This window comes from Parasteatoda tepidariorum, chromosome 10 (genome assembly GCF_043381705.1).
Source record: "Parasteatoda tepidariorum isolate YZ-2023 chromosome 10, CAS_Ptep_4.0, whole genome shotgun sequence".
NCBI classification, from domain to species: domain Eukaryota; kingdom Metazoa; phylum Arthropoda; class Arachnida; order Araneae; family Theridiidae; genus Parasteatoda; species Parasteatoda tepidariorum.
The window spans coordinates 71,708,178-71,731,784 of NC_092213.1; the positions used below are offsets into that span (position 1 = coordinate 71,708,178).

The following is a 23,607-nucleotide window of genomic DNA, read 5'->3' on the forward strand; positions in this document are numbered from 1 at the left end:
GGTAAATCAGAAATAAGCATATTTGACGATTTTTGACATCTAGATTAATATAAACTAGCTCATTACAAATAGAATGATGCTGCCATTTGGGGTGTAGATTGAAAAATATACAAGATTCCGGGCAAAGAAGAAAAAAAAGATTGTTTTAATCTTTTGATCACTTTAAGCTAGAAATATCACGGACACTAGAAATAGATTCCCGTAATTTTGACGACAGCGAGAAGGAAGTCGTCTATTTGGATAAAAAAAAAATTCTTTCGGTATTTTTTCAGAAAATTTCACCGGCACATGTTGCAACTTAACTTTATTACTAAGAGTTATCGTTTATGTCTTGATAGCGAAGACCATTTTAATCCTATTTTAGATCAATAATAAAATCTTGTAACTGAAGTTTTGCTACCACTTTATTTGGGAATAGTATCCGACTGAAAAATTTAAAAATTTGCAGTTTTACGATAAAAGCAGCAAAATCAAGCCAATTCAATAAATAAACAAATGTTCTTTCGAGCTGGAGCTGTTGTCTAACAAAAAAGTAAAATAGAATAGAATGAGAATTTTATTACCATATCCACTTCTCCTTGGATTTAAACTGCAATTTACTTTGGCGACATCTGAAAGGCTTTTGGCATTGAGAACTGGAAGAGCTAGGTAACTCGCCAAAAGATCATGAGGTAGTGATAGTTTACGAATCAGGTGTTTTATGGTGGCATTTAGCTTCCAGTCCTTTGAGTATTCATGGCCACTTGAAAGAAGTGCCTGTAACAGCATGGACAGGAGTTAATAACGTGTCTGGTTTCTCTACAAAGAGTTTTTAATGCTATTCATGCTCATTATATGATTTGCCTTTAGAATTACAAATGTAATTAAAAAACGGTTAATTAACGATATCCATAATTTAAATGTATAATGTAATTAATGTGTGTGAGTTACACTATTTCAACGAAAGACGTCATATCGCTAATTCAAAGTTAAAACGACACTTCTGCACTCACTTCTCATTCAAATAACATGAGAAGTGAGTGCAGAAGTGTCATTTTAGCTTTGAACCAGCGATATGGTGTTCGCGGTTAAAAATGTGTTAACACCAGAACTTTACCAAACTTCAGAACTTCACAAAACATTTAGATTACTTACATGGTTTTTGAAACTCTGTCACCAAGGAAACAAAAAATGCTGAAGTTTAAGTGACTTATACTTGAAGAAAAGCGATGATTTTAATTTATATATATCATTTTGCCGTGAAGACAATCACCATCTTGCTGTGTGATCTCGGCTGTAAGGCGGACAAATAACTTAAATATTTTAAAAGTTATTAAACTTTTTAATAAATCGACAAATTGGTGATATTTTTTTACCTACATTAATAATTATCAAAATAGCCTTATTCTCAGTTTTTGCAAATTTTTATGAGCTCAGATAAAGATGCACCAGAGAAAGTTGTGAAATATTAAAAAATCAGACCAGAAACGCTTTTCACTTTCACAGAGATGTGGCTTTTCTCCATACAGACGTTTTAGACTGGTGTTACTGGTTTTAGATAGGCTAAATTTGATTTAACAGTCATGAGTGACTGTTAAAAACTCACAGCAGTTATGAAAGTAGCATATTATTCACAAAAGATAAGCATCATTTCATATGAGCCTTCGAAAACAATCCTTAAAGAAAAGAAAACTAAAACTTGCCTTTATTACTGATAAGAGGTTAGCGGAGACCTGTACTATAGTAAAAAGTTACAAATTAAAAGGATAAATTTCGATACTTAATAACCATACTCATCTATAAAAACCTGTGTATAGCATTACATTCTCAGAATAAATGCCCTGAGAACAAGAAAATGCAAATGCTGCTTCAAAACCTCGCTCCTTCTTTTTCATTCAAATACAAATCGCCTTCCCAATCGCAAAAATATCACGGGTGGTCGAGAGCATCATTGTCTACAATAAGCTAAAGTAGCCACAATAAGCCTTGAGCCACAATAAGCCAAGCACTGTCTTAAGATATATAATTTGATTTCTTCCAACTTACCTGAGTTATTAAAGATGTGGTATGAACGTTTCCAAAGCTCCCATCGGAATGCTGCATTTGTTTGAACTGTTGAATGATGCGTAGATAATGATTTTTCAGATTGCTGTTTTCAGTTTCCTCAAGAATATTGGTCTGATTCTGGAAACAAGAAATAGCCATGGTTGCGATTGCTTGATAGTCTGCAAAATCATATAATCAGAAATTAAATGGCAAAAACTTACTTCATTAGTATTTATTTTGAAATATTATGTCTTTTATGTGAAAATGTTCATAAATACACTATTTTTTATTGGTGTTTTAAAACTAAAAACGTCAACGGAAGTATGTAATTTTCTTAGCTTAGATTTAAACATCAGCTCTATTAATAAAAGTAATTTTCCCATATTGCGAATGGTAACTTTATTTTACTTTCAAACAAATGACGTTACCAACTGAAACTTGAGTCAGTATCTCTTCTTCGATCTTGTACACCACCAGAAAGTCAGGTCCTTTAGTTACAGTAAAAATAAAAAATAACTTGATATAAAATTTTATTAGTTAATGTGCTTTTCGGGAGGCTTTTAGTTAACATTTATGATCTAACTTACTATCCTTAAATTTTAATTACGAGAATTACTTGCATGTTATTTTAAAACAATAATTTATATCCAATTTTTTTAAAACCTTCATTAGACAGCCTACCCAATTTTTGGGCTTACGACTACTAATGTTCAACTCCGTAGCCTTGAAATTTTGAACCCAATCCAGAAGACAAGGAAACCTCTGGATCAAGTATCGGAAGAAATTTGCCTTCGTGGAGGACTTTTTGATGGAACTAACCCGCTTTTGCGTTATATGGAGAGGAAGACCACGAGAACCTCCCACGATTAGCCTGACGGCAAGGGGACTCTAACCCATGATCCGTCTAAAACGGAATATATTTAACGTCAGCACTGTGGTCAGTGCAAGCCGGATGCGGAATTCGTATCGACTGGGATTCCAACCCGGTTCACCTCATTGGAAGGCGAAGGCTCTATCCCCTGAGCCATCGCGGCTCACATTCAATTTTTGTAAGTTTTAATGATAACCTAATTCCCATTAAAAATTACTCCGAATATATATTACGAATTTTTAGCATTTTCCTCAATGCCACCGCTCATATGTTCTGGGCAAACTCTCATGTAAACACAATACTGTAATAACTGCTTTGGGCAGAACTTACGTAAGTGAATGCACAATATTTGAGTATTTTGCAACCGAAATTTCCCAACTAACCTACATATGATTTTCGGGTACCAATGTTTAACACCACAGCAACTTTCGAACTAAGCGCAGAAATATGGGAATTCCAGGATTGGCATTTAAACAAACTAGCTTCCATGGAGGACTTTTAGATGGAACTAACCATCATTTGTATTTGATGGAGAAAAAAATCAGGGTCAGCCTCATGGTTAGAGATTTCTCATTCATAATCAGTCTGCTACTGACTAACTGTCATGCCAGAACTGTGGTTGGTGAAAGTGTGAGCTGTAAGCCATGGTTAACTTCACTGATAAATGTCCGTCTCTTCCTAGGATTCCTAGCTGTTTTCCTGTTTACCCAGGACCACACAAATTTAAAAGACAGAATTCACTGAGAATTGATATATGACGTTTATAAAGCATAAATGTTTACTTATATAAAATAAGCAAAAATGGAGGCAAAATGATGCAGATCTAGTTCGACGTTGAAAGACAGTACTATCGCACACACAGTACAGACATAAAAAGTTGTAGACAGATTTTAAAGAAATACTACGCATCATGGAGCTAACTTTCGTGTTTTTGCATCAAACGCAACATCCAAGCTAAAGTTCCAAATATTGATTATTTTTTAGATATTTCAATAAAAAAAGCGGGGTCTTATTTTGATTTAGCTTTATGTGTGTAGTTTAAAAACATGTAACGGATGAGTTAGTTTAATAAATAGCAAAAATAATTTTAAAAAAATAGTAACTCATTCCTAAGTAGATTTTACTCACCTCGAATGAAAGGATAGCTAGAATTGGTACTTAAAATTTTATTCAGGTCTCCAATAGCTTTAAGCGGCCAAGATTCCTTAGCATTGCAAAGAGTTAAATACGCTATTGGGTGTGTGAAATTACTTGGCATCTGTACTTGCTCCTTAAGACGTTTGATTAAGTTCTGTCCATAAAAATGACGAGGGTTGTGACACGTTACCAATAATCCATTGACGATCATACTCAGTTGTTCATTTGAAAGTGACTTCCTGAAATAAGAAGGTCAATTTGTACATTCTAATTATTTTATATTTTTATTGTTACGAATGCTAATTGGTTAACTTTTTGTAAAATATCTTACAGAGTGGTGGACAAATAAAAACTGAAGCTTTCAGATTTTTAGTAATTTCGCCAAAAGCATCACCACATTAAAATAGGTGGTGTTTTATATGAACTTTTGAATCATTTACGTGTAGGGGTGTGAAAAATAACTTCAATTTACTTTTACAAAACAAAGAATCATACACAACAGCAACAACAAAAGCAGTTTTCTCAAAAAAAGTGGAGAAAGTTGGCAGATCTGAATTGTATTTAAGTAATAAAATCCCATTGTGTTTAATACTACAATTTCCAGGCATCATTTTTTGAAATTATTTTTCTCTTCATAACAATAAATATGATTTATAAATTATTTAGTAAAAATTTATTTCTCTACAAATCATTTGCAGTTTTTTTTATATAAATTAACTCATTCAGGTGCCATGGTGACCATCCCACTTATATTTGATTATAATGTAAACCCCTAAAAATTGCCACTTTTGACTTAACCTATTCTGGTTTTAATCAACCACTTTTAATTTTGAAAACTGAAGCCATAAAGCGATTCGAACACAGAACAAATTAACACCTCATGCTGAGACAATTCTGAACAAATCCAAAATCAAACAAACACAGTTTAGAGCAAGCTGCTCATTTTATTTTTGATTCCTTTTTAGTTATTCAAGCAAAGTGCTTGAAACATTCACAAAAGCAACTACACTGCCTGCTTACTTCAATGCTCAACCAAAACAGTGCTAAAATTCCAGATGAATGGGACAGGGGTCGCTTCGTGGCCCAGGTGCCCAATAAAATCAAAACACTAGGACAAATTAAAAGATTAAATGCCGACTTTTTTCATAAAGTAATTGGATGTACCGCAGCCCACTTCAATCAAATCTTTAAATATGAAAACTACAATTAAGACATCCATCTCAGACATACAGCAGCACACCTCTGCAACGACGCCTCATATCGAAACTAACAAAACAGATAATATTCAACTTTACCATCTTCAGCAAAACAAGTAATTGGAGAAAAATTATCAAAGTGGTGTTACCTCACGTCTATGTCAGACCTCCATGCTAATCACTCTCAACTAATTTCACATTGTAATTGTCTGAAAAGCAAGACTGCTACATTTCATTTCACATCATTTTTATTTTACCTAGCAAGGAGCTCGCATACATAAATAGCATTCCCATTGACAATGATTTCAACTCATCATTTAAATGTTATCAAGATAGATGGCACAAGGGCCGCTGCACAACCTATAATATCCAGATCCCAATACATACTAGGGCTAAGAGTAGAACGTTGTGATAGAACCTGAGCTAATCTTGCGTACGGATTTTTTTTCTATACTTTTGTGTTATCCTTTTTCTCGCCTTTCTTCTCTTCTCTTATTTGTTAATATTAACTAACTAATAATAATATGTTAATAATAACCTTAATTATCCACTAACTTCTTTGTAATTCAAATTTCGAGTTAGCAATTGATCCTTATTTACTGAGGAGTCCTCATTTCCGCAGGACAAGTACACAGTGATCAGTTTTTGTAGATCTTCTCGACTAAATTTTTTGATACAATTTTTCTGCTCCACAAAGCCTTAAATAAATTGCATATTACGATATAAATTGCCTATACACTGTTGCACATTAAGAAAAAACCTTTATCCTTGTGGAAAGAGCTTATTTCCCTGTAAGTAGACACCAAATGGATGCCAAGCTACGTATATCAACGAACGAAAGTAAGAACGTACTTAATATACGAACGTATAACAACATCGCCCACTCTTGAAACGACGTTGCACAGCCTTCTTTTTGCTTTCTTTCTTTGAAATACAACATCGTTTGAAATAAAGAAAACTGAACTTGCAATTAACAAGTAATAAGAATTGATAAAATTGATATCTAAAAATTATAACAAATATTCGTCTTTCTGTTCGCATTTAAAGAAATTGATGGAAGAGTAACATTGTTTTTTCGAGACGAATTTCTTCTACAACTAAACAAAAGTAAAAGTTTCTTTTATCTCTTATTTGATTCGTTAAGAGCAAGTCAGCATAAGAAGCACCGTTTTTTAGTGGTCCAATCAAATCCTCTTGCAACGTCATATAGTTGTTTAATTTTCAAGAGCGGCTGTTTTCCTTATTTATCGAAATATGTCCCGAAGTCAAGGATTCCAGTAAGACTACGAAACTACAACCTTAATTTTATAATTCTATGATATATATTGTAAAAGATAGCAAGAATTAAATTTCTGTCTGACATGTTAACCTTTTTAAGGCTTTTATGTTGTTTTGAAAGCATAATTGTAACGAAATTATATTGTATAATTTGATAACGAAATTAAATGTAACTATATGCAGTCGCAGATGATTACTTAAATCCCCATACCGCATTGGTTTTTTCTTAACTTGCAATAGAGTATGGAATATAAACTTTAAAATTTGTTAATTTAATTTTAATAATTAGTTTTAAATATTTTTAACTTGAAAAATAATCAAATGATCTAAAAAAATTATAAAATTCAAAGAAAATAAAAGATTTAAAGCTTACTTTAATAAAGCAATAGATGTTTTAAGTTCTGAGTGTTTAGCCATTACTTCCTCTTCGAGGTTTCGCCCGTCAAATTTAGCACCACCAGATAGAAACAGCGCAAGGAGAGCCCTAGCCGTATTCTCATTCCAACCCCAGGAGGAAGTTCGCTTACTTTTCAATCTTTGTATTTCTCTCGAGAGTGCCGCAGCTACACCTTCTATTTTAGCTATACCTGTTACAAAATGATTCAGTACAAATGAGTAAGAACTGTATAATAAAAAGAATTTTGCAAAAGAAGAATATAAAACTCTTTGATGTGTGTAAACTTTTCAAAAATCACGTCCCGGAGTGAAGTGATTGTAAGGACACGGTTCCCAGTAGAACACCGAAGTCAAGTATAATTGACAGTAGTCATTGAGAGGGTGGGTGACAGATTTGTTTTGCCAGCATTGGAAAAGCTGGTGGACTGAGTAGGTCCTCGTGAAACTGGTCTAACGTAAAGTGCTCCCAAAGAGGGGAAGCCATCCCCTCTGTAGAGAATCAAAACTGAGATGGTATGTTTTCGGATCATCCTTTGAAGACATACCACCACAGTTATGTGTCCGCATTTAAACAATTTTAAAACATTTAAACAATTCTAAAACGGTTTGTTATAAAAACATACTCTTCAAGTATTACGAAATTTCCGTAATTTCAGAAAATATATATTTTTTCCATGGCAATAAAAGTATTGAATTAACATTTTTTATGAATTAAAATTAAATGAATCTCATTTACTACGTATAAGTAATTTAAACTGTTATATAAATTTCATACAAACCAATAGTCATGTTTTTAAAATTTGATAATTCTATCAGTTAGGAAAAATGTAGCTTCAGTTTCCTAACTCTAGAAAAAATTATTGCGAGAAATTCAAATGTTAGAGTTTATGTTAATATGATTTTGAACGTGTGCAAACATGTTTTATGATAACTATGTAGTAAAAAAAACTGAATATATATTTTTCATGAACCTTTTCTAAACCTTATGAGTCGTATGTTTACATCATGAGGTTGGTCGCTAAGGACGTGGCTCACAAATACATACCTACCAACTTTTAATCTCTTCAAAATAGCTTTAACCTAGTGGTAGTAAAACGAAATTTGAATTGACATTGTCAGAATTTCCAATTATAATTAATCCACTCAGTGAAAGACGACACAATTAGTAGTGTTTAAATTAATAAACGTAACGGTAATCAAAATAATTTTAAACAAATGTATTCAAACAAGAATCGAGTTTAAATGGATGAAAACTGGCTACCGGTTTAACTGTAAATTTAAGATTTTCCGAAAAATCCGAAAGAGTTGGCAGGTATGTGTATGTATCTCTCTCTCTCTCTTTATATATATATATATGTGTGTGTGTAATACAAAAATTATAAATACTTTTGTATTAATAAAAGCATTAAAGCTCTTTCGTTTTCATAAAATATCTTTGGTAAAGGATAAGTGTAGATATTCTATTTTGGGACTTCAAGATTGAAAACATACCAATGAATAATAATTAGATTTATATTTCGAAAGAGGAGTTATTTTAAGATCTTTCACTTCCATATAAGGAAGAATTAAACGATTTTCTATGAGTAATAAATAATTTTGATGAGGCGTAAGAATACAGGGAAGGCAATATGACTGGCCTCTTCGCACATTTTAATTATCGTATAAAACAGAGGGAGCAATAGTTTTTGCGTGACTTTTTGGTGTTTCATACTTACCAACTAAACTCCATACAGAGAGAGAGAGACGTGTGTTTTTTAATAACAAATTGAAGGAAATAAGCTAGAAAAAGTTGCTAATTTTAATAGATTTTTGCCCATGATTAGTTATTCCTTTTTAAGATTTTAAGCAAGCTTGATATTTTATTTCTGGAATTTTTTTTTAAAAATTAGAATGTTTTTAACAATTACATAAATGTATAATAATAGTAAACTTATATCTTTTAACTCCATCAGAATAATAATAAAAGTAGTTTTGCTTATATTTAATTTTTCAATTCTCATTTCCCTACGACTTGGGAAATTATTTTTGGAAAGAGACATATATGGCAGGTATGCTACCACTACAAAGAATCTTAGCCGTTTACTTGCAGTAATGGGAAGAATGCGTCTACGAAGAATATAGTAGTGTGTTTTCCGGCTGAATATAAAAGAAATCAATTTCTTGGGAGTAAGTCGATTCATTTAGGAATCTTCATTGTTTGTTCGTTGTATTATAAAACAATGCAATTAAATAAAATTTTCTTACCGCAACCAAATTCATCAGCGCCATTTTCGCAGTTTTTTATTCCATCACAAACCTCACTCTTTGGAACGCAAGTGGTATTGGAACAGTGAAAGTTATCTCCAAGGGAACATTTGCTATGTTCTGGGAATAGACAAAGATGTTGCAGTTACACATAAAAAAACTCACTAATGTATGTAATTCTTCGAATAATAGATACGACAATTATGATACATAGTTTTTCATATAAAATAACATATAATTTCCCACTAAATTTACTCAAGAGATTTTTGTTGGAAAATCGGACATGTGAACATCTTTATTCGCGATTGCAATAAATTAAGATATCTGATCCATATTTGGTGATGTTTGCAAGGTAACTCTGATAAAATTTTGAATTTCAAAAAACTTCTCAGATGCCGATAGCTGGAACCATTAATTGGATCGTTGAATGACTTTAAAAAGTTTTTTTTTAAAGTTTTTAAACTAAAAATTAGAGGGGTATCGCTGCAGATACAAGATGGTGGTAAAGACAGGTGGTTGAAACAACCAAGGCCTACAAAAGAGTGTTGTGCTCGAGAAGATGAAATACAAATTAGAAAAGGTAGGAAAATTCTGAAAAGATCGCTTGAAGGAACAAAAGCCTCTAAAGAGATATTGTATTTACCGAGAATAACTGTGGAGAAGCTGATATCAAATGTATTAAAACAACGAAATGACTTTAGTTGGCTGACATTACTGATTTTGAAATACTTTTTACACGAACAATTTTTCTTTCTCATAGTAAATATATCTCTTTAAATAAATTTTTCTCTTAATAAATTTATAATATAGTACATAAAAATGTACTATACATATAATGTACTATATATATAAATAAAAAGTACATGTACAAGTTAATCAATGTTTTATTTTTTTTTTTAATTTCTGTTATAGTATAGATATTATTTAATTTAATTAAAATCTCTATATAGCTAAGAACAATCATTCGAATCTTCATTATACCCTGGAACCTGGTATAATACGAACTTATGCATTTAGTTTACTATACTATGACTAAAATAAAAAAACAGATACTGCTTTTTAAACTTTTGTCATAGTAGAGAAAGCCTTTTTTCTTTAGAGACTATTTATGAGAAACACATACTTTATTTCCATTTTTATTATGGAAATGTTGCTTTCCTATTTTTCTTCTCTAATTAAATGCATTTTTTCTAGACAGAGCGGTTCTTGTAATCAAAATTTCAAGATTACTTCCGGACCATCTATGAGCCGCGATGATTGACTTGTTAAAAGCATTGAATTCTCATAGGGGAGGATTAAAGTTCTATCCTCAGTGGCAGCTTGAAACCCACCAAGCTTAATATCGATGAGTACTAGCTTGTCAGGGAAGAAAAGGCAGCCTATGAGTAGTGCTCGTCAGAATACCACAGTCATGCCATTGGGTTCGAAGCACAAACAAGGTATTATTTTGTAATGGGTAAAAAGACACCAATTCTGAAAGCTTTAAGCATGATCTTTCAAATTGTGCTGGCAGTTTTTCCATTCCAAAACATTTGTTGCTGAAAGAAAGACTGTTCACATAGAGTTAAGTATAAAACTGTTATTTAATTTGCTCCAAACCTTCTACAAGAGGGGTTAAAAAAAGTAATTAATACTGTTTGATCTCACCATTTTCTACAACAGTATAAGTTGCATAAAATCCTTGTTCTTCAGTATGACCGTCAGTTCTAAATGTCAATCTTAAGTAATTGTTTGTAGATATTACTGGCTTTGGCCCATTTCCACAAATCAGTGCGATAACTGAGCTATTTTTCTCTTCACCATCTTGAATCTAAATTAAAAATTGTAAATGGTTCTGTCTTTTATTATCATAATTTACAAATAAATTATTCAAGATATTATATTTCAGTAGAAAATTAACTAAGTTATAAATGAATTTTAAAAAGGCTATTTGTGTTTGAACTATTAAAAACCTATTTTTAAAAAAGTAACAAATATATTGCTGTGAATAAGCAAGAGAGAAATTTTGCTTCTTTTAAATACTGCAAAGTTTCATTTGTTTTTATTTAATGAAAATACAACGTAAGTAATTTCTCTATATAACATAGAAACGTTAGGAAGGCATAAAAGAACTTCGAATTGCTGTCTGCACATTNTTAATAAGTACACACACTTCATTTCTATTTTTATTATTGAAATGTTGATTTATAATTTATCTTCTTTAAATACATTTTAGTTTAAGCAGAGCGGCTCTTGTAATCAAAATTTTACGACTACTTTCCAACCATCTATGAGCCGCGATGCTTGACTTGTTAAAAGCACTGAATTCTCATAGGGAAGGATTGAAGTTCGATCTTCAATGACCGCTTGAAACCCACCCAGCTTCATATGGATGGGTACAAGCTTGTCAGGGAAGCAAAGGCAGCCTGTGAGTAGTGCTCTTCACAATACCACAATCATGCCATTGGGCTCGAAGCACAAACAAGGCATTATTTTGTAATGGGTAAAAAGACACCAATTCTGAAAGCTTCAAGCATGATCTTTCAAATTGTACTGGCAGTTTTGCCATTACAAAACATTTGTTGCTGAAAGAAAGACTGTTCACATAGAGTTAAGTATAAAACTGTTATTTAATTTGATCCAACCCTTCTACATGAGTGGTTAAAAAAAAAGTAATTAATATGTTTGATCTCACCATTTTCTACAACAGTATAAGCTGCATGAAATCCTAGATACTCAGTAGCACCATCAGTTCTAAAAGTCAATCTTAAGTAATTGTTTGTAGATATTACTGGCTTTGGCACAACATTTCCACAAAACAGTGCGATAACAGAGCTATTTTTCTCTTCACCATCTTGAATCTAAATTAAAAATTGTAAATGGTTCTGTCTTTTATTATCATAATTTAGAAACAAATTATTCAAGATATTATATTTCAGTAGAAAATTAACTAAGTTATAAATGAATTTTAAAAAGGCTATTTGTGTTTGAACTATTAAAAACCAATTTTTAAAAAAGTAACAAATATATTGTTGCGAATAAGCAAGAGAGAAATTTTGTTTCTTTTAAATACTGCAAAGTTTCATTTGTTTTTATTTAATGAAAATACAACGTAAGTAATTTCTCTATATAACATAGAAACGTTAGGAAGGCATAAAAGAACTTCGAATTGCTGTCTGCACATTCAAATTAGCCAGAAAATTGGCAGATACGATCTAATTTATATTATTAAATTTCGTTGGTTGTCATCAGCTTAATATTAATAAAAAACTTTAAAGTTTACCAGCAAAATATTTATTTATCCCTAATTATCATGAAATATCTATTTATCATCTTTCCTTAGTATATTTTCTGCCTCCATTACGTTTCAAACTTTGTATTCCAAATTAAAGGCATAAAATAAAAATAAAACAGTATTTATTTGTTACAAATACTATGGCAGTAGCTGTAAAATTTTAGAAAAGCCCAGCTCTTGGTGACTTTTTGAAATCTCGCCAAGGTTGCAATCATTACTGGGATCAACGTTGCTTTTTGATTATTAAAAAAGTAATCTGAATTATTACAAATCTATAAAAGTATTTTTTAATAGAATAAAAAATAACTGAATAATAATCATGATTTTAACAATAAGAGATCAGACTCATAAAGGGCGAAAAAATAAAGCCTTTTACCTCTTTTCTAATGCAATCCAACTTTAGCGTAGGTATACATATAAAATAACCAATCAGGTTTAAGAATTTTGGTGGTGTGATCGGACCTTCAAAATAATCTCCCTGAAATATCAACCTAGTTTGGCGAGATTTAAAAAATTCGTCAAGGGGTGGGCTATTCTAGGGTCCCCTCGGCAGTACCCTATTATGGAAAATTTTATCATTACTTTTGATAAACTTATGTAAATCTGATTTTTTTCAACCTTAATACAATTATCAAAAGATACATAAGTTATATTTTGATCATAAACTTGTGTAAAATTTTTTTCAAGTCAATACACGCAGTTAAAATTATGAGTACAAAATTGTAGAACATTAGGAATTACCCCTTTTTGCACTATTTCTAACTAATCACTCTGTCGAAAAACACTTAACAAGTTTCTTAAGTACCCAAATATTAAATAAGATAAGAAACTATTTTACCTTTAAATAGTCATATCGGCATTGGGGCTCATCTTCTATCACCATATTGTCAAATGTAATATTGATTATATTTCCAGGGCTCGTACGAATTTCGTATACACATTCTGCTAGAGCTGGATAGTTTGCTGGGTAATATGGACTCTTTAGTATTCCCGTAGGTTTGGTGAAAACTCCACCACATTCTGAAAATAAAGTCTGTTTTAATAAGTAAATAAATATATTAAAGTGGAAAAAATAATAGTACAAGAAATTACTTTAAAAGAGAACGCAAAGCCTGTCCACAAATATATTTTTTGTAGACTGGTAGTACATTTCAGAGATAATTAAAATATTGAAAGCATAAAAATTTACAATTTTTTTTATTTTAATAGCTTTTGAACTGTATGGTCATTTGAGAAATATTTTACATAGTGGAAATAAAATAATTAAAATAGAAACTATTATCTAATATTTAAAAAACTTCAAAGTTTATGGGAAAAATCATTATGAAATCAAATGCATTGAATCAAAAAAAAATATTAATGCTTAAATCATGCTGCCACTGAAAAATAGATTGTGAAGAACCTTCCTGGTAGATAAACGGTATTGCCATACTGCTAAATGCAGAGATGCCAACTGCTCCGGACACGCCAAAATAATTAAAATAACGGTAAATAACTACTAACTAAATTTTGCAACCATTTGACTATTTTTGCTTGCTTTTTAATAGGTACAGCTTGAATTATATAAGCTTACGAATTATTTAGAAATAGTGGTGGGTAAAAATCCACTAAATTGAATTTATTAAACCAAGAATCACAATTTATAAACTACCACTTTAAAATATTTATTTGCTGTTCGGAGCTAGTTGGCAACTCTGTAAATGATCAGCAGCTTGGTGGTAGCGACTTCGAATTATGTCTCGACCCTGAATTTATCTTTGTGCTTACAGGGTGGTAACGAAAATTAAAGAAATATCGATAATTTAATTTCTGTGTTACCGCCACTAAGAATTGTTTTCCAAACTAAGTATACATGCATGAAAACTCCACCTTCAAACCTCTTAAAATCCAAGGGGTATATTAAAATAAGAAATATCTTCTAGCATAAATTTACTACTAAAGTTTTTCAAGGACTGTGGGAACACTATGGTATCTTTCTCTAAATCCATACCTGCCAACTTTTCAGCCTTTCGAGGATAATTTTTCCCAGTGGTAGTAATTTGGAATTTAAGTTGCATTTTTAAGCAGGATTTACGCTGTATTTTTAAGCAGCTTATGCAGTCCACAATGACACTATTAAATATTATATATATACTTAATTTTTTTTAAAAATAGTGGTGGTTAAAAAGATTATAAATTAAGTTTATAAATGGAAGGAATATGTAGAAAGCATACATTTTACTACCACTTTAAATAAAGAAATAAAATTTTACGCCAAATGCGTAAAAGTTGGCAGGTATGTAAATCTTGCCACTCAAACAGCGATCTCTGAATCAACCTACTTCAGATTTGCCAACTTGTGAAACAATGAATAAAAACTTTTGAGTTGTAGTCCTTCAATGTATGATTCTTGATTTTGAAAATTCGATTTAGAGGGGTTTCACTCACTACTACTTCTAAATAATTCAAAAGGTTATGTGATGCACCACTTTGTTGCAGGTAAGTCGTGATGAGCCTTTTAAAAGTCGGCGAAATATGTCAATAAACTGAAAAATTAATGTCTGAAGACATTTATTTTAAAATATTTTGTCAAATTAAGAGTAATTACTAATTAGCATCTCTTCTGCTTAGGGTTTTGAAGTGTAAAAGTATATAAAATAACATATCTGGCAGACAAAAGCATGCAACTAAGTGGTTCTTCAAATCAAAATATTGGTACTACTCAGCGGAATACCTTGATANCGCTACATTAACGACGTCTCCAGAGTAACTGAATGACGGTTCATATGGAAATCGCAGGTAAGCGTCTCATACAACAACGCCCCCTATAGTTCGTTGCGATCGCGAATACCTTGATATCCACAAGCTAATGCAGAATTTTGATCCTGAGAAAGATGGAATTAGCTTGCATTTAGTAATTTTTGCGCATTAAGGAAATCGAGTAGAGTACCCTAAATAAAAGTCGGTTACTCATCTATTATCCTTTATTTCTAACAATATTAATAGCTGCAGAATCATTGTAACTTGAATCAATTAATAAATTATTTATGATTTTCCAAAATGTTTGAGTCTGAACGTTGAACTTCCTCTCTGACGTTATTTATTTTTTTTAAAACTGTTTAACGTTATTTGCATGAAAAGTTGTAGGACTAATTGGTTTTACTCATCGGTTCGAGTGACTTAGGTAAGGGGGAAAAAAGATCTAGCAAAAAATTTGGAGTGACTGAAAAAGATCGAGATTTTCATGCAGAATCAAAAGTTTTTGTAAAATTCATGGTATTTCTTTTCTATAAAATTGAAAATTTTAGTAAATGTTAAGTGGCATTTTAAAAGCATTTATATATATATATATAATGTAAAAGTTCAAAAAGTAGAAAATCCGCAAAAAAGAGTGCTTTCAAATATTGTATCAGTATAGACAAAGCAAAATAGATCGATACAATATATATATATATGGAGCACTGAAAANATAATGCAAAAGTTCAAAAAGTAGAGAAAACATGGAAAAAATTACAGAATAATGTAAAAAGAGATGAAAAAAAATTATTTAAAAAAAATTAAAATTAGGAAAAGAATCAATAAGAATCCCAAAAAAAAGAAGATATAATCTCTTCATCAATTGACACGATTACATCCGCAAAAAAGAGTGCTTTCAAATATTGTATCAGTATAGACAAAGCAAAATAGATCGATACAATATATATATATATGGAGCACTGAAAAAATTTTTTAAAAAAACAAAATAGAATACATCACATTAAATAATAAAAATCACGTAACAAAATGCAAAGAAAAAACAGAACAAAACATAAAACGAAATCTATAAAGCAAGTAGCGAATTCAAAAGAACTTATATAAATAGAAAATTTTCGAGAATGATTTAATATATTTTCGTAATAAGATTTCCAGATTACAAAATATGAAACGGAAGCGCAAATTAAGGTTAAAGCGTAAATAGAGGGATTTTGTTTTATAGTGCGTTCTTACTGCAGTTCTGAAGCACGTTTGATTTGTTAGTTACCAAGGATGGGCCAGTTAATGGATGTGCGCAAGGTAATATTATATTAGATTATTTAAGGAAGTTTGCAGTTAATTGATATTTAATTATGCAATTTTAATGATTTTAAAAAATTAACTTTTATTTAACCCTTTGACGGTCAGGGAAATGAGCAGTTTTCGTTTCATTAATTCGCGCAGTATTACGTGCAAACAGTAGTCGAAAGTGGCAGCTGTTCTCCACCGCCGTTCTTCAGAAAATGTCACCATTCTCTGGCGATGCCAACTGCTCCGTCTTCTGGAATTGTTAGTTAGAATAAAGTGGTAGCAAATTATGTAGTAAATTTCGTTGGAGAAGGACAGTTACGCCTACTTTTTAATAGAGTAACCAGAGGATAGTTGTTCTAACGTTGCATTTTATATGTTACTTATAGTTTTTGATATTTAGTGGTGAAAAAATTACCTTAAAGGAAAAATATTAAACTGAAAGTAACTTGACTTTCGCTATCACTAGGAAATAACGAAGCGGAGCAAGTTGGCATCTCTGGATGCGGTAGATAGCTCGCCTCACGCGTTTTAAAAATTTCTTAAAGTATTCGTAGTACATAAATAACAGTTTTTACGTACTTTTCGTTTTTAACATAGTCAATGCAGAATAGTAATGGCGAACGAGCTCAGCTCGTCAGCGCGCAGTGGGGAAAAATTTCACTACGCCAGTAGTGCTCGTTACTAACCATTACGGTCAAAATCTTGCTCCCGAGCGGAACTCGTTTGCGCGCATTATGAGGCACGATTCGATTGCGAGCTGAACTCGTTGTTAACCGTCAAAGGGTTAAGAAAGGAAAAGAGAGAGGGAGAAACATGAATTGCCTGCTTTGCACATGGTGATTTGGGTCACGGATTTGCCCGAAATGGATCCGAAATTGACAGTTTTGGATTCTCCACTGACAACAGAAAGGCTCCTATGTGTTTGTAGATAGTGTGTCCCCTGGTGAAGTGCTGTCTTACAAACACACATATATTTTAATTTTTACAGATTTAATGTTTGTTTGAATTTCTAAATTAAATAAAGCAAATTTGGTTTTAGCTGCTTTAGGCGCTTTTCCATTTTGATTTAATCTTTTAATAGTTAATTTATTTCTTTGTCTCTTTTTGGCTTTTGTAAATTTAATTCATTTTCTTATTATATATAGAATATATATACACTGGTGTGCAAAACGTAAGCAACTAGTGCTTTTTCGGCCACAGCTCCCCAACAAAGTATAAGATAGCCATGAAATTGCAGTATAATATGCACGTAAATCAGTAGAAAGATTATTTGTATGCAAATTTTAGAAATAAAACGTCGTAGGTGATGTAAGTGTACGTAAACCTTGTGGGTCGGCGCACGCAGGTCAAAGCTGTGATAAAAGGATGAAGAGCACCGTAGTTAAAGACATTCGATGCAAGTGATTTGTTTTGTGAAACATGTCTTCAAGAAATCATTTAGACGACTTTACTCGAGAAAGCATGATTGGGAAGCTTGAGGAGGGGCATAGTGTGACCATTGTCGCCGAAGAGTTCGGGATCAACAAAAGTGTTGTTTCTCGTGCTTGGAATGCCTTTAAAACAACTGGTACAGCTGTTCGGAAGGTTGGTGGTGGCCGTCCAAGGAAAACAACACCAAGAGATGACCGTTACATTGTCCTCCAGGCGAAAAGAAACCGTTTTCAGTCAGCGAGCGCCATATCTCAGCAACTATGCACAGTCACAGGACGACAAGTATCAAGATTTACAGTGGCCAGACGCCTCCACAAAGGTGGCTTATTTGCTAGACGTCCTGAACGCTGCATACCTTTAAAAGTTAGCCATCGGCGGCACCGTTTAGAGTGATGCAGAAAACACGAAACCTGGACACTTCATCAATGGAGTCGTCCTCTTCACAGATGAGAGTCGTTTTAGTGCTACAAGCGATTCTCAACGTCAGTTGATCTGGAGAGAGATGGAGCTCGATTTTATCCCAATAACATCGCAGAAAGAGATCGTTACGGTGGTCCTGGATTTGTCGTCTGAGGCGGACTGAGCTTCAGATCTTCGACCGAGGTTCTCTAACTGGAGACCGCTACTGCAATGAGGCAATCCTACCCCATGTGCGTCTGTTCCGAAGGGCCATTGGACCAGACTTCATTTTTATGGATGACAATGCCCGGCCACACCGTTCTGCTAATGTTCAAGAGCTACTGGAAAGTGAAGATATCACACGAATGGATTGGCCAGGTTACTCTCCAGATCTCAATCCCATAGAGCATGAGTGGGATGCATTAGGGAGACGTCTTGCGACACGACAGTATCCTTCTGGCAACAACCATCAGCTAAAAGATGCGTTAAAGGAGGAATGGAGACGTTTACCCCAAGAACTCCTGGATAATCTGGTGCTTAGCATGGAGAGACGATGCCAAGCAACAATTATAGTTAGGGGAGGGCATATCCCATACTAGGGAACATCTGCCATTTGTACTTCCGCTTCTTCAGGCAATCATGTGTAACGCCACTATATGTCAAATAAAGCCTTTTTTTGTTCCATACTCTACTTCAAGCTTTATATTTATTTCTGCGCCGTTATTTTCTTACCATCGTTTAAGTATAAAATAATGTACATCATATTCAAATTTCATGTCAATCGGATGATTTCTTGTAGAGTTATGACAAAAAACGCACCTTGTTGCTTAAGTTTTGCACACCAGTGGGCAATATATACATACATACCTGCCAACTTTTTTGGCGTAAAATTTTATTTCTATATTTAAAGTGGTAGTAAAATGTTTGCTTTCTATATATTCCTTGCATTTATAAACTTAATTTATAATCTTTTTGACCACTACTATTATTAAAAATATTTAGCAGATATATTAATATATATATATAATAGCAGAGATGCCAACTTGCTCCGGACAGCAAATATATATTTTAAAGTGGTAGTTTATCAGTTGTGTTTCTTGGTTTAATAAATTCAATTTAGTAGATTTTTATCCACCACTATTTGTAAACAATTCGTAGGCTTATATAATTCACCACTTTATAGTATTGTATCACGCTATACCTGTTAAAAAGAAAGCAAAAATAGCAAAATTTACTTTGTAGTTATTTACCGTTTTTTTAAAATTATTTTGGCGTGTTCGGAGCAGTTGGCATCTCTGTAATAGTATTGTGAAAGTCCACAGAGGCTTTTTCAAAATACAGCGTAATTTCTGCCTAAACTTATACTATAAATTCCATTTTACTAGCAGTACAGAGATGCCAACTGCTCCGTACAAGCCAAAATAATAAAAAAACGGTAAATATCTACAAAGTAAATTTTGCACGTATTTGACTATTTTTGCTTGCCTTTTAAAAGGCATACCCTCCAACTGCTACGGAATTTCCGTAGTTTCTGAAATCTTCTTTTCAGACGGTAGCAAAATTAATGTCTTAATATTTAAAAAAAATTAATTTTAGCGTAACTTGTCCACTATTACTTATAAAAGTGCAGGCCATATGGCTAGATTCTTAAGTTCTGATAAAAGTTTTATGAGAGATCCATTTGCTTTAAAAATTTCTACTTTGGTTTGCTACCACAAGAAAGAATTATTTTCAAAATCCTCATAAGTTGGAGGGTATGAAATGGTATAGCATGACTAAAGTTCTATAAAGTGATGAATTACATAAGCCTACGAATTATTTAGAAATAGTGGTGGATAAAAATCAACTAAATTGAATTTATTAAACCAAGAAACACAATTGATAAAGTACCACTTTAAAATATATATTTGCTGTCCGGAGCAAGTTGGCATCTCTGCCAGTAAAAAAAATCATCCTCGAAAAGATTAAAAGTTGGCAGGTATGTTTATATATAATTTCCAGGAGTTGCAAATTTAAGAGTGATGCGAAAAGACTCTTTTTAGTCTTGATGAAGATTCTGGGGAATTTTATATCGATAAAATACAGGATTATGTTAATGGAAAGAGTACATACCTTTTCTGAAACTTAATGAAAAACTTGCTGCCTCATGATAGCCAAACTTTACCCTAAACAGGACTTTAACTGTGGATGAAGTCGTTGTAAAATTGTCCAGCAGAGATTGCGACCAATAGTAAACAACTTTGTACTCCGGCATTAATGTTATGAATAAAGCGATATCTGAAACAGGCTATAATAATACTTTTCGTGAGCAATATATAGAATATGTACAATAGCATACAACTAAAAATAACTAAATAGATTATTACATAACATACTGGTTGAAAAAATATTTCCTTCTCTTTTTTTTAAGGAAAGTGATCTATAGCTACCACTTATTTTATTTAAATTTAAATATATAATATTTTTATTTTACTTAATTAATAATCATAGTAACCCTGTCGAAAAGTTTTCCGTATCCTGATCTGTGACTGAATAATCGCCAAGTTTTGGAGGTTTCCGGGCAGCTGCCCGCGAGAGATAAAAAGAAGAAATATCACAGAAAGGGACCAATTGGTAAGCACCCCCGGACAAACATCTACATGCTTTTTTTAAAAAAAATTTACAAGTTTTAAATCTGTTTGGCGATTGTAGTTGGCGCGACAGATCACGAAACGAAAATATCCCCCCCCAGTCGAACAAAGAGCGTTACAACAGATGGAGGAGTGAGGTGCCCGCTTCGCGGATAGGGACTCCGTAAATTTACTTAGTCGAAGTCTAACTCAACAAGGCAGAGATGAGCAGTTAATAAATAAGAGCCGTTATTTTGAACTTTTTTTTGATAGGAATGATTTTTTTTATATTGAAGTTGGCTATGAATAATTAATGAAGTTCCTTTCCAGTAGAAAATTTAAGTTCACGATTGCTCAAGGCCATTTCTTTGAAAGTGCAACAAAGTTTTGTATTGCTATATTATTAGTACTCTGCTGCGCAAAAATTAGGAAGAGAACGGAAAAACTAGCACAATATCAAAACTGGAAGTTACAACGGAAGGGAAGGTCTGTGAGAAGGGCAATCACGGTAAGATACAGTAGAAAATTTGCACATGAGCACCATGAGGTACCAGGGGTCATGTCATAAGGAAATAAAATGACCTGGTTTTAGAAGCTCAGTATTTATGTGAATAGTACTGCACGGTATCAATCTGTTTAAGCGAACTGAATACGTTGCCATTGTATGATATGGCCAATAGATAATACAGAAGCTGACAATTGAATGAGTTTACGCGAATCATTGGGAAGATGGAAGAAGGTCGAAGTGTGACCAGTGTGGCTGAAGTTGGGGATCGCCTACACCATCGTTTCATGAGCTGTGAACGCATTTCAGAGGACAGGAACAGCTGTCCGGCGGTTTAGAAGAGGTCGTCTTCGCACTACCACGGCAGTGGTTGACTGGTATATAGGGTGGAAGGAAATGACGGTTGACAGCTGGAGAAATCGCTAGGCATACACAGCGAAGTACTGTACGCTCGATATCGAGTTTTACCGAGCCCAGGAGACTAAACATGGGCGGTCAATTTTGCGCGACGGCCAGTACGGTGTTTCATTAACACTAGCTCACAGGAGACGCCGTTTAATGTGTTGTCGGAAACACAACAACTGGACAGATGCGCAATGGAGCCGATTACTCTTTACGACTGAGAGCAGATTTAGTCTGACCAGTGGCTTTGAACGCATACGCATCTGGAGAGAGCAAGAAACGCGCAATAACCTCTCCAACATGGTCGAAAGTGACCGATTTGGAGTTCTTATATTTGGCGGTATCATGCTCGGTGCCTGTACCGAAGATGCACACATATTTCAAAGAGGTTCAGTCACTGGTGTTCGTTATAGCACCACCAAGGTTCTCCTTCCTCGTGTGCTTCTTTTTAGAGGTGATGTGGGTTCTGAGTTCATTTCTCTTCATAGAAGATAATGTTACATTTCATCATACAGTGGCTGTCACAGAACTGTTGGAAAGTGAAGATATTGAATTAATGGAATGGCCGGTAAGGTCCCCGGATTTTAATCCGATTGAGCACATTTGGGCAATCTGGGGAGATGCTTGGCCTTACGTACCCAGCTGCAAGCAACAATTCCGCAGCTACGATTCCCCAGGAGCTTCTTAACAACCTGGTCCTCAGCATGGCCACACGATGTCAATCCTGCATAGCAGTCGGAGGTGATTATATTCCATACTATATACTGGTATCTCCTTGCCAATCCGGTGTAACATTAACCTTTAGGTCGTTTGTACAATTGCGTTTATTTCAATAAAGTTCTTTTACGTTCTTGTGGATTAGATTTTTTTTGCAAGTTGTTTACTTTCCTATATTCTTACATTTTGAGGAGCGTAAGTTACGATTTTCAACTCTGCTGTTCAAACTTACATTCGAAAAACCACTTCTTCCTTAATTTTTGCACACCAGTGTATATCGCTACTTAGTTATGAACTTGCACTTGTTACATAAAGTATTGTTGCTTTTCTGAGTATTGCTCTGTGAAAGTTTGTGAAAAATTTGGTTTCTGACGCTTTTTTTCTCTGAAAATCTTGGTTCAACAACAGCACCCCAATAATTTCTTTACTGAATATTAAAGTTCGTTATTAGGGCAAGTTCTGTAACTCAGCACTATACTGAGCTTTACATTCTTTTAGAAATTCAAAATGCGAAATCTACCATTTTTTATTTAGCTTTTCTCAAAACAGCATTGTCGCTTAATAAAACTAACTATACCCTTTTGTAGGTAAGCGTATCTACCAACACGCGGTAAAGAAAACTCTATACTATAGTTCGTTCATCAGGAGTTGGCACTTGGCTCCGCCTTCATCACGTGGTATCGGATGATACTATTTCGCTATTTTGGGGAGAAGGATGTGAACAAGACTGTTATTTGGCGATCATATAACAAAAATATTTATTTCGCAATCTTCATGTGCATATTTTGAACATGTGCATTGTATTTCATAAACTAGTTGATATTTCTCTCTTTTTATTGAATGGTTTGTTCTTCTTGAGATATTTAGCTGGGAAAAAGTTTTTAAATATAAATTAGCTAGAATAACGAAAGGTATAATAGCTGATGATAAAGCGAAGTAAGTGACTGAAAAAGAATTCACTGTTTGTGTTTGGCCATCACCTTCTACATCAGAAAGCCTCCACACGGTTTCTTATAAGTAGTCTGCGCAGACTATTTAAAAAGTGAACAGTTTGAGTGCATGAAACCAAATTCTATTTTAAAAGTGACTGAGAGGAATTT

The 23,607-nt window shown here is 33.2% G+C and overlaps 1 protein-coding gene across 2 annotated transcripts in view; it reads right to left on the bottom strand.

Annotated features, from left to right (window-relative positions):
• Positions 1-563: 563 nt before the first annotated feature.
• Positions 564-23,607, bottom strand: part of LOC107442789 (uncharacterized protein CG3556) — a gene marked incomplete at its 3' end in the record, with an annotated part of 31,289 nt that continues 8,245 nt past the window's right edge. The window contains 8 exon segments of one of the 2 annotated variants that reach the window (XM_043054445.2): positions 564-756; positions 2,026-2,204; positions 4,025-4,272; positions 6,881-7,094; positions 9,148-9,267; positions 11,822-11,987; positions 13,260-13,441; positions 20,387-20,561. In XM_043054445.2, coding sequence (XP_042910379.2) covers positions 564-756; positions 2,026-2,204; positions 4,025-4,272; positions 6,881-7,094; positions 9,148-9,267; positions 11,822-11,987; positions 13,260-13,441; positions 20,387-20,561 — 1,477 coding nt within the window. 2 annotated transcript variants of the gene reach the window in all.